The sequence below is a fragment of the Malania oleifera genome, chromosome 5 (assembly GCF_029873635.1).
Source record: "Malania oleifera isolate guangnan ecotype guangnan chromosome 5, ASM2987363v1, whole genome shotgun sequence".
Classification (NCBI taxonomy): domain Eukaryota; kingdom Viridiplantae; phylum Streptophyta; class Magnoliopsida; order Santalales; family Ximeniaceae; genus Malania; species Malania oleifera.
Genome location: NC_080421.1, coordinates 87750579 through 87762551, shown reverse-complemented (window position 1 = coordinate 87762551; position 11973 = coordinate 87750579). Strand labels below are relative to the sequence as shown.

The window sequence follows — 11973 nt, the reverse complement described above, 5'->3', positions numbered from 1 at the left end:
AGGTTTTCCACTATTTATAGGGCCAAGTTTGTCAATGAGACCCTGTGTTTGTCGACGAGCCCTTCAAAAAATTCGTCGACGAGGCCCTGTATTCGTCAACGAAATTCAAAGCAGCCCGAACCATCTCTCGGTATTTTCTCGTCGACAAAGCTTTGTGTTTGTCGATAAAATTCTGAAGACCTTCGTCGACGAGACCTTGTGTTCATCAACGAGGCTGGGCAAATTCCTGAAATTTTGATTATTTAATATTATCTCCAAAATGCAATGTCATTGACGAACGCGGAGCGTTCGTTGACGAAGTCTACGGCCTCCTTTTGTTTCTGATTCTATTTCTCTCCCTCTTATTATTACTAAAATGCTATAATTCTTCAGGTCACTACGGTCGTATTTATGAATTAGAGAAAATCCTATATTATTATGTATTATATATTATCAGAACCCGGATGTTAGTTTAGTTCAATTTCAGGAGCACGGTACTGTAGCTTATAGATTAGATATCTATGATCAGATTAGTGCTAACCACCCCACGAGGGGGTGGGAGATGGATAGCCAATGTGGCTTTTAGTGTAGAGTGTGGACGTTCACCTGGAAGTCTGGACCAGGGTGTGGCATGCCCATCGTACTTACAAATATTTTTGACTCGACAGTGGTCGGTCAACCATTGTCGGGTCCCGCCTTCGGGCTGCACAACCCGTCATGGGAGGTAATATATGACACCAGCTAGCTATTCATCCTGGATATGTTTTCAATATTATTAACTATACCAGACAATTATGATTAGTATGATTTATAAATTATGAAAGTATAAGTTTTTTTACAGTTATTAAATGATGAATGTTTTCTAGTATGAAGAATGTACTATATATCTATATTATCATTAAATGTTCATGTTGCCACACCGCTGTATTTAGTTTATTTTCCCTTACTGAGAAGTGTCTCACCCCCGAACATTAAATGATTTTCAGGAAACCCGGAGAGACCGGCGGGTTAGGGCTGCCACTGAGTGAGTTGAGCTTCCCTACTAGAAGGGAAAGCGTTGATCTAGGATTAGGAGATTTTTGTTGTATGATCCTACAGTATTTTGGTGATGTAGTGAACTTTGGTATTATGTATATTACGGTTTTGAGAATGTGATTTACATTTACTGCTACGTAGGTTTCCGCTGTGAATGACAGGTGTCTCCGTTACCCACGGGTTCGGGTTGACCATTTTATTTATTATGTTTCATTTCTATATTAAGTTAAGCAAGTCGTTACAAACAGAACTGACAAAGGGTTTAAAATCGCCCTAATACGGTCGACCAAATCAGTAGTTCAAATTTGCCTCGATCGACCGAACTTATAAAAGTGGTCGACTAAACCTTTCCCTTGGTCAACCAAACCTCTCGGGTAGCAAGGTTTCTACCGTGGTAAACGAGGGTTAATTTTTAATTAAATATGGTTAAACATTTTCAAAAATTCCCTTTGTGTCCCAACGGTCATATTTTGGCCAAAGTTTATAAATACCCCTTCATTTGCTTAGATTAGCAACTTTGATTAGCATTAAAATTCTCTCAAATTATTTCTTAATCGAAGTTCCCCCAAACAACCTTTTTTATTGAAAAATTATTTTGGGGTCAATTTTTATACTCTCCAAACTCTCTTTCATTTTTTCTTGAAAATCATTGTTACAAGAGAGTATTTTTATTTGGGCATTTATTTCGTTCAAGAGTTTTACTCTCTCTTGCTTGCATATTTGAGAAACATTTTTGAGAGTGAAGGTTTGGGATTTCTCCACATATTTCCATGGTAAATATTTTGTTGGAAATATATATCCTTACTTTGTTTGCACATAAAGTTTTAAATGCTTGTATTTTGTTTTGTGTGCGCAAAGCTTTTGAAAGTAAAATCCTAAGCTCTCATATTTCTTATTGCAAATATTTTTGAAGAAATATTTGATTTAGAGTTTAAATCTTTGAGGTCCCCATCATACATATTATATTCAAAGATTACAAAAATTATTTTGCAAGCACCCTTTCTCTGCTGAGCACATTTCATATCATAAGAGAGTGTATGCATTTTGATCTTTAATGTGTACATCTTTGCTTGTATTTTAAAAGCATTTTTTATGTACAAAAATTTTTTATTGTATTGGTTGGGTTCATCCAACTGGAATTGAAGTGGGGAGTCTCTGCCCCGTAAGTGAGACTGGTTGGGTTCAACCTAAAATTGAACTGGAGAGTCTCAGCCCCATAAGTGAGACCGGTTGAGTTCAGCTCAGAAAATTGAACTGGGGAGTCTTCATCCCGTAAGGGAGACAAGTTAGGTTCAGCCTTATAATTGAGTTGAGGTTTACCTTGCCCCGTAAGGAAAGGTTGTAACGGCTTCTGCTCCACCTATTTAAGAGAGTCGGGAGAGTGGAATCCTTGGAGGGTATGCCCAAGGTGGGGACGTAAGCTGGTTTGGCCGAATCTTGATAACAACTGTCATGTGCCACTCTCTCTCTCTCTCTCTCTCTCTCTCTCTCTCTCTCTCTCTCTCTCTCTCTCATTTGAATATTGCACTTTAATTTTCATATGTATATGCTTGTTTATTTACTGTTATAATTATTTGCATGCATACATTTGAGTTAAATGAGATATGCCGCACGTGTATGTTTAAACGTATAGCTTCATCATTTTTCATATACGCTATTATACTAAATGGGATATAAACTATGGTGAGTCGGTGTAAATGTTTAAATTAGCCGACAATGTTTTAAAAACCCAATTCACCCCCTATTGGGATCACACAAATTCCAACATGTTTATTACTTTGGATGTTGTTTTTCATGAAGACTCCATGTATTTTCCCTCTAAGCCTAAACTTCAGGGAGAGTACCACGAGGAAGTTCAGACTCTAGACTATGATGTTCACATTTCTAAAGATGGGAAACTCCTAAACATGATAACCATGATGTGCGTAACTTGGATACAAGTTGTATAAATTTGGAGCTAGTGGTGATGAACACCCACAACATGGGTTGTCCAATCAAGAAGTGGGTGAATTGGATTTGAATGGTATAACTTTGGACCAAAGTGGTGATGCACACCCAAAAACTAAAGTTGTGGCTCCACTCTCGTCTGAGCCCCTCGCACCACAAGCAACTAATACACCAAACTAATCGCTGGTTGAGGATGTTCCTAAACTAGTTAGAAAACAGCTACCACAATGTCACCTCAGTGGTATTCCTAAATCCACATATGAACCTAATCCTTCTAGTAAAGTAAAATATTTTATGATTCATTATGTGTATAGCCATTGTTTGTCAGAATCAAATCAGTCATTTGTGAATCAATTTTCTACTGTATCTATTCCTAATAGTGTGCAGGAAGCCTTAGCTAACCTAAGGTGGAGAGCTACTATAAATGAGGAAATGGGATCCTTGCAGAAGAATTAAACATGGGAACTTGTTGATTGTCCCTCAGGAAAGAAACTAATTGGATGTCGGTGGATTTTTACTATGAAATACAAAGCAGATGGTACAATCGAGTGCTTTAAAGCAAGATTGGTTGCAAAAGGATACACCCAAACCTATGGGGTCGATTATACAAATACTTTTGCACTCATAGCTAAAATCAACACAGTTTGAGTATTGTTGTCTCTAGTTGCGAACTTGGATTGACCATTTTGACAATTTGATGTGAAGAATGCCTTTCTACATGGCGAGTTGTCCAAAGAAGTCTACATGGATCTCCGACTAGGAAGCATGATACCATAAATACATAGTCAGAAGGTGTGTAGGTTAAAGAAATCATTGTATGGGCTGAAACAATCTCCAAGAGTATGGTTTGGAAGGTTCACAAAGGCTATGATAACCTTTGGTTACCATCAGAGCAATTTAGACCACACTTTATCCATGAAGAAACAACAAGATAAAATCATTGCACTTATCATATATGTAGATTGTAAAAATCCCAAAAAGAAATATAAAAGATTAGTGGATTGATTTCCAAAAAAATAATATTAATTAATTAATTAATTAATTAACTAATTAATTAATTGGATTTAAAAGAAAAAGAAAAAGAAAAAAATTAATTAATTAAAATTTATTTTTATTTTATTTATAAAATATATTATTATTAATATTAATTAAATTTATTATTATTATTATTATTATTATTATAATGTCAACCACCTGAAGCTTCTTTGAAGCTTCGGGTGGATTCTAAATTGAATTCACGCCCCCCCTCCCCCAGATTATCTTCTTCTTCTTCATTTTTATTTCTTTTCTTATGTTTTCTCTTCTGCAACTCTCTGAACTCTCTCTCTCTCCTCACGTTCTCTCTCCCTCTCTCCTTGATTTCGTGACGGATTTTCGCTCGATCGAAAATCCGAAAATACCGCTGGACTCCATTCGCCGCTGTCGTCATTTCTACCGGAGCGGATTGGTGGTAGGATATTCCCTGGGATAAGCCATTTTCTCCTTTTTTCTTTAATTTCTTGCAAAATATAAGCCCAATTGACGAACGGACACCACCACGAGAATCTAGGGATGATTCTCTACAAGTCTAGTGGGACGGAATTCTCGTGGGGATGTCGGGCCAAAACCAAAAATTTGGGGTGTGGCGATTATTAAGGGGTTTATTTTTAATTAATTAGCATTAATTTAGAAATGCTAAAATATTAAGCATTTGGGACTGAAGTAGGATTTCTGGAATTTAGGCCCCGGGTGAGCGCCGCGGGTGTAATTTTGGGACCCTTAGGCAAATTTTGGAAAATTAAGTGGGGATGTTAAATAATAGTTTAAATGTTAATTTGAGATATATGGAGCCTAAGGAACGCTAGATAAGTATTATTTTGGAGAAATAGATTAATTAATCTGGGAAAAAATGTAAATTGTAGGAGTTAAATTTAAGGCACCAAGGGCGTGAAATTTTGGATCCTAATGAATTTCTCAGTAGGCAGGTAAGGGAATAAACTAAAGCAGTAATTTTTCATACAAATTATTATTGATTATGAGTAAATTTATTTTCAGAAAAGCATATGTTATATTGTGTATTACGCATAAAATGTACGATTGGGAAAATACTGTTATGATGATTAAAATGTATATGTATGTATGAGATGTAAGTAATTCACGATTTTAGAATATGAAGTATGACTTTTAACAGCATATGTGGGGCATGAATATTATTTTATGTGAAATGTATTATGATGTGAAAGATTTTACGAACCAAGCATGATTTCAAGTATTATGAAAATATGAGTTATGTTGTGATAGTTTTGATGATTATGTGATAAATGATGTATTTTCAGAATATATATACCTGAAACAATTTTAGCGCGAGACCATATATTTATGTTATCAACACGAGGCCGTATTTATGTTGTTGGCGCGAGGCCATGTATTTATGTTATCGACACGAGGCCGTACTTACGTTATCGACACGAAGCTATATTTATGTTATTGGCACGAGGCCACGTATTTATGTTTTCGGCACGAGGCCGTAATTACTATATTTTCGGCACGAGGCCGTAATGATGTTATATATATGATCATGTATTATATGTTATCACCACCAGGATGTTAGTTTAGTTCAGTTCAGGGGCTCGGTACCGTAGCTATATGTGTAGATCAGATATCTACGTCAGATTAGTGCTAACCATCCCACGAGGGGATGGGAGATGGATAGTCGATATGGCTTTTAGTAGAGTGTGGACGTCTACCTGGCAGTCCAGACCAGGGTGTGGCGGGCTCATCGTACTTACAGACATATTTGATTCGGCAGTGGTCGGCCAGCCATTGTCGGATCTCGCCTTCGGGCTGCACAACCCGTTATGGGGGGTAATACATGACACCAGCTAGTTAGTCATCCTGGGTTTGTTTTCAGTACTACAATTATAACAGATGATTTTATTTATGTTATGATTTATTAACAGATGTGAAAATATATGTTTACCCAGTACGATATGATGATATTTATAGATTTATGAAATGTACTATATACGTATAAATGCATTAAATATTCATGTTACCACACAACTGTATTTAGTTTATTTTCTCTTACTGAGAAGTGTCTCACCCCCGAACATTAAATGATTTTCAGGAAATCCAGTGAGACCGGCGGGCTAGAGCCGCCATTGAGTGATTGGAGCTTCCCTACTAGTAGGGTAAGCATTGAACTAGGATCGAGAGTTTTTGTTATTTAATCCTAGTGTTATTTTGACTTTTGGCGGTTGTATATCATAACAGTATTTTTATGTTATAGAAAGCTCTGGTATTATGTTTTATGATTGGATGTTTGAGATTTTATGTTTACTGCTGTTAGGTTTTCCGCTGTGTTTCACGGGTTCGGGTTGACCATTTTATTTATTATTTGATAATTTGTTAAGAAATTGAGGGACGTTACATAGATGACATGGTAGTCACAAGAAATGATCCAACACTACAAAGGTACTTGTCCAGAGAATTTGAAATGAAAGATCTCGGTCCCTTGAAATTTTTCCTTGGAATTAAAGTGTCCCAATTTGATAAAGGGATCTTTCTCTCTTAAAGGAAATATTCCTTAGATTTGTTACAAGAAACTAGTATGTCAGCATGTCAACCAGCTGATACACCAGTTGAAGAAGGTTTGAAATTATGTGTTGAGTCTAATCAAGTACCAATTGATAAAGGGAGATACCAGAGACTTGTAGGAAGACTGATGTACTTAGCACACACAAGGCTTGACCTTGCCTATGCATTGAGTATTGTCAGCCAATTTATGCATAATCCTCGTCAATTGAAGAAGGTTTGAAATTATGTGTTGAGTCTAATCAAGTACCAATTGATAAAGGGAGATACCAGAGACTTGTAGGAAGACTGATGTACTTAGCACACACAAGGCTTGACCTTGCCTATGCATTGAGTATTGTCAGCCAATTTATGCATAATCCTGGAGAACAACATATGAATGTTGGTATGCATATTTTGTGATATCTAAATTTGGTTCATGGAAAGGGAATTTTGCTCACTAAAAATATATATTGTCAAAGCGTGGAAGCTTATACTGATGCTAATTAGGCTAGAGTAATAGATGACAGACGATCTACTTCAGAATATTTCATCTTTGTAGGTGGTAATCTCGTTACATGAAGAAGCAAAAAGTAAAATGTTGTTGCATGATCAAGTGCAGAAACTGAATTTAGAGGTATGACACTTGGAGTTTGTGAAGTGTTATGACTAAAGCTTCTCTTTAGGGATTTGGGCTATCCATCTCGGCAGCTAATTCAACAATATTGTGACAATAAAGTAGCGTGTGATATTACTCATAATCCGATTCAACATGATCGTACAAAGCATGTAGAGGTAGATAGATTTTTCATTAAAGAGAAGTTGGATGAACGAATTGTGAAGTTACCTATCATTCGATCAGAGGATCAGTTGGCTGATATCCTCACCAAAACAGCTTCAAATCAAGTGTTCTTAAAGTTTTTGAATGAGTTGAGCATGTGTGACAATGCACTAACTTAAGGAGGAGAAATATTGATTTTGTAATTAATTGTAATTAATGTAATTAGGGATTGTTTACTAATAACTGCCTAGTTTGTAGGAATTCTTTGAAATATACTTAATGGGAAAATATTATTCTTTTCAACTTGTCTCACTTGTATCTGTCTCTCTCTCTCTCTCTCTCTCTCTCTCTGGCTCTGGCTCTGGCTTTTCTTTTCAACTTGTCTCAGTTATATCAGTCTTCCTCTCTCTCTCTCTCTCTCTCTGGCTCTGGCTCTGGCTTTAATGGCAAAACAACCCGTGAAATACTTCGTGGTATGCTCTTCCTTTTTCTCATCTCCCTCATTGTGTATCAGTGTCTGATTTTCTTTTTTGAATCACCACGCGAATTGGATTGAACTGTGGAACAGGCTGACGCGTTCACTGACTTGGCGTTCAAGGGAAACCCGGCAGCGGTTTGTTTGTTGGAGGAAGAGAGAGATGAGAAATGGTTGCAGGCAGTAGCGACCGAGTTCAACCTCTCCGAAACCTGCTACTTGACTCGCATCTCTGATTCGGAGTCTCCCGACTCGTCCCGCGGAACTCAAAACCCTAGGTTTCGTCTCAGATGGTTCACTCCCACCGCTGAGGTATGTTCTCGTTTCTGCTAACATAACCAAAAACATCTCCCTATATGCTATGTTTGCCTCCACAGGGAAAAAGAAGGAATTATAATTTGCTTGGGATCCAATAGTGCAAGGATGAAAAAGCTTATCCCATATTCTAAGCTTCATGTTTTTCCTTTTGTTGAGTCATTTTCTTGGCAACCAAACAGTGCATTATTCTGTTCCCATTTTAAGTTCTAGAAATACAATCACGCAACACTAATAAAAAATTTACTTGGTAGTGATCTGATTGATATTCACATTTAGAACAGATAGGCGTCTTGATGTATTATCGTGTAATCAAATGAAGCTTTCTATGCATACGCGTTTTGTTGTGGAAGGGGCTCGTGTTAAGTGTGAGGAAACCTCACTCCATGAGTTAGCTTTTGGGGTTGAGAAACCCAAGACCATCCAACATTGGTATAGAGCCCATGATTTCAACCTAGATGCGGGGCATGTGGTGCTACCAATTTGGTGAGCTTAATTCATGAGGAGTTTAGAGCCTGATGTGTGAGGGGGAGAGATTGTTGGGGTTGTCTCACATCGATTGTGGAAGGGACTTGGTGGTCAGTTATTAAATGTGAGGGAAAGCTTCACTCCATAAACTAATAGTTTTTGGGGTTGAGACGGCTTAGACCACCCAACAATCTTCACATTCCTGCCACTGCCCAGTTAGCATTTCTTTAAGCTGCATGTAATTTCAAAATCTAGGATTGTGAATGACTAGATCAATATTTCTTGCAATTTTAAAGGTTGCTTGTAATTTTAGATTGTGAAAGGGATTCTACTTACTTGATAAATAGTCAAATGGCTTCTAGGTACTTGGCACTATCTCTGCTTAGCTATATTTTTTAAGTACCTATTCTGTTTTTGAAAAATACTGACTGCATTTTTTCATGTTGGGGGTTATCAAGGAAAATGAGAAAGGAAATATAGTAAATCAATGAATAAAATTTTCATTTTACCCCATACTAACAGTTGATCTTTCTTGATTTTAATAATAAAATAAGTTTTCATTTTTAATCATATTTGATAAAAGAGAGAAAATACAATAGAAAATGAATTTTTTTTCTTATTTTCTTGTTCTTTTATTTTCTCAAATAAAATTCTTGATCCAAATGGAGGCTAAGGTTTTGTTTGCACCAAGGATTTTGTGAGATAAAAGGAAAGGATAAGAAAGGAGGAAATTTTTTTTTATATTTATCTAAATTACTACTTAGAATGAACATTTATAAGAACTTGGTTGCAATTTTAGAGAAAAAAAATATATAGGGTAAAAGCATATGAAATAAAATTCTTGTTCAATTTAAGATATTTTTAGTTTCTTTCTCATTTTGCTCGACAACCAAACGAGAACAAAAAGAGAAAAAATGGATTCTTGCATATGTTCTTTTACATTCTTCCCTAATTTTCAAGTTCCACATGAGGCCTAAATATTAAATATATATATATTAGAAACAAAGTGAACTATACTACAGGTAAAGAAAAAGTTATTCGTAATTGCTAGAGAAATAATATCTACTTACCAAGCACATTGTAATGAGTTATATAACCAACAAACTTTCATTTGTGTTGCAGATTGACCTTTGTGGTCATGCAACATTAGCAGCTGCACACGTTCTTTTTACGTCTGGTTTGGTAAATACCAACAAAATTGAGTTCTCCACGCTATCTGGAATTCTCACTGCCCAGAAGGTGCCTGAAATTAAAAAACCAGATATAAACTGTCTGGATGCTGAAGCACAACAGCAGTTCTTCATTGAATTAGACTTTCCTACTGTCATGGTGGTTGAGTGCGATTCAGTTGAGGTTTCATCAGTTCATAAAGCTTTGAAAGGTGCATCAGTGATTGATATTAAGAAGACAGGAAATAACCTCCTTGTAACTTTCTGACTTTGCTCTTTCATTACCTGAATTTGCTGCTGCAGCGTCATAACTTTTTTTATTTTTAGATTTCTGGCTTTTATTTTCATTGTTTGGCCGTTTGGTGAAAAAACTGTACCATTGAAAACTAAATGATGGAATTCATCTGGTCACATCACAAAATATTATAGGTTGAAATTGACTCCATGCCCAAACCATTGTGGGTCCTAAGAAGGAGAGAACTTATGTTTTTTGAATTATCGATATATATATATATATATCATTATTGAGATTGAAACTTTTTGCTTTCTTCTAGGTTGAGCTCTCATCAGCGAAAACTGTTGCAGATTTTCAGCCTGAGTTTGATGAGATAGAAAAATGTCCTGGACAGGGATTAATTATAACAGGGCTTGCACCTGCTCACTCTGGATTTGATTTTGTCAGTCGTTACTTCTGTCCAAAATATGGAGTCAAGGAGGTAATTTGTAAACACTTTGTTTTAAAAAGTTATTTCAAATCCATTGCTATTTGATTTTAGGCTCATGATTCTCTTGGGATTTTAGGCTAAATTTAAGATCTGAAAGTCTTCCTTTTTTTAAAAAAAAATAAATCCAAAATGATGGATTTGAGCAAAATTCAAATCCCTATGGTTCAAGTCCTGGTTTCTAAACAGCCTTGTAGGCGACTTTCCAGCTTCAATCTCCTAGCTTGTTTTGAAACTTTGGCTGCAATGAAGACGCTACATGTGAACAGAAGAGGTGTTTCCAACCCTAAAAAGCCCTACCAACTTCTCTTACCCTCCTTAGATTATCGACATGAAAATGGGATGTATATCTTGGCCCGCTTGTAAGACCTTTGCTAAATTGCAACAGTTCTGATGAAGATTACTTAAACCTTAAGCAGCCTGGGTGAAAAGAAATACCAGATGACAATGGTAGCTAAATTTTTTATGGGAATGGTAGACACACTATTTATATACACTTCCATGTTCCATCTTTATTTACAGGATCCGGTCACTGGGAGTACACATTGTGCCTTGGCACCCTATTGGTCCAAAAACCTGGGAAAGTGTGATTTTGTTGCATATCAGGCAATCTCTCTCTCTCTCTCTCTCTCTCTGAATAGTCATTCTTGAGTCCATGGGGCAAATCACATTGATTGTTGTCGCAGGCATCTCCTCGAGGTGGAACGTTGCGCCTGCATTTGGATGAGCAGAAGCAGAGGGTGCTTCTTCGAGGGAAAGCTGTTCCTGTGATGGAAGGTTTGCTTTTAGCCTAAATTTGCAGCAGTTGGCATTCTGCATGTACAAGCACGCTCAAGAAAGTGACTAGTACATGTTTTAGAAGATCACCCTGAAGTTTATAATTTGAAGGTTGAAGGTTGAAGGTTGTACCGTCTTTATGTTGTATTTTTATCTCTCATATATGTAATGTTTTTTTATTGCAAAACAAAATTAAAAAAAAAAAAAAAATTGTAATGACTATTGATAATGGAACCGAAACCCTCTTTATCGGCTGATTTTCAGAATTAGCCTACGGAAAATGGCTGTTGATTTATACACTGCTGATTTATGCATTGGGGTTGCATTGAAACTTGTGAGCAAATACAGCATAATTTTCTGTCACTATAACAGAAAATTTTGTTTTAAAAAAAATTTTGGAGAGAAGGCAAGGTATCATTTGATGAAAGTATTTTAGGAACTTAAATCAAATTACACCATTGAAAACATAAAATCTCGCAAAATTCCAAAAAAAAAAAAAAAAAAAATTTAATTGATCCGTATTTAAAAAAGATATTTAATAAAGAAAATTGTTGTCTTTATGATCTCTTGTGTTTTTGTTTTTTATTTTTTTTTCATTTATATGTTATATTATTTAAAATGTTACACCACTTATATTTATTCGGACGTTTTGGGGCCGGTAAGAGTAATATAATGGGGTGAACATATATTTTGTGAGTTTTATCGATGATTACTCATGAAAGGTTTAGGTATACTTCATGCAGTATAAGTTAG

General features: G+C 36.1%; 1 protein-coding gene across 1 annotated transcript; it reads left to right on the top strand.

The window, feature by feature from the left end:
* Positions 1-7675: 7675 nt before the first annotated feature.
* On the top strand, positions 7676-11477 carry LOC131155385 (uncharacterized). The gene is made up of 7 exons (XM_058108471.1): positions 7676-7767; positions 7863-8081; positions 9675-9977; positions 10276-10437; positions 10966-11049; positions 11130-11282; positions 11318-11477. Exons 1-6 carry the CDS (start codon positions 7738-7740, stop codon positions 11235-11237), a joined length of 906 nt encoding a protein of 301 aa, XP_057964454.1. The 5' UTR covers positions 7676-7737; the 3' UTR covers positions 11238-11282; positions 11318-11477.
* Positions 11478-11973: the final 496 nt, after the last annotated feature.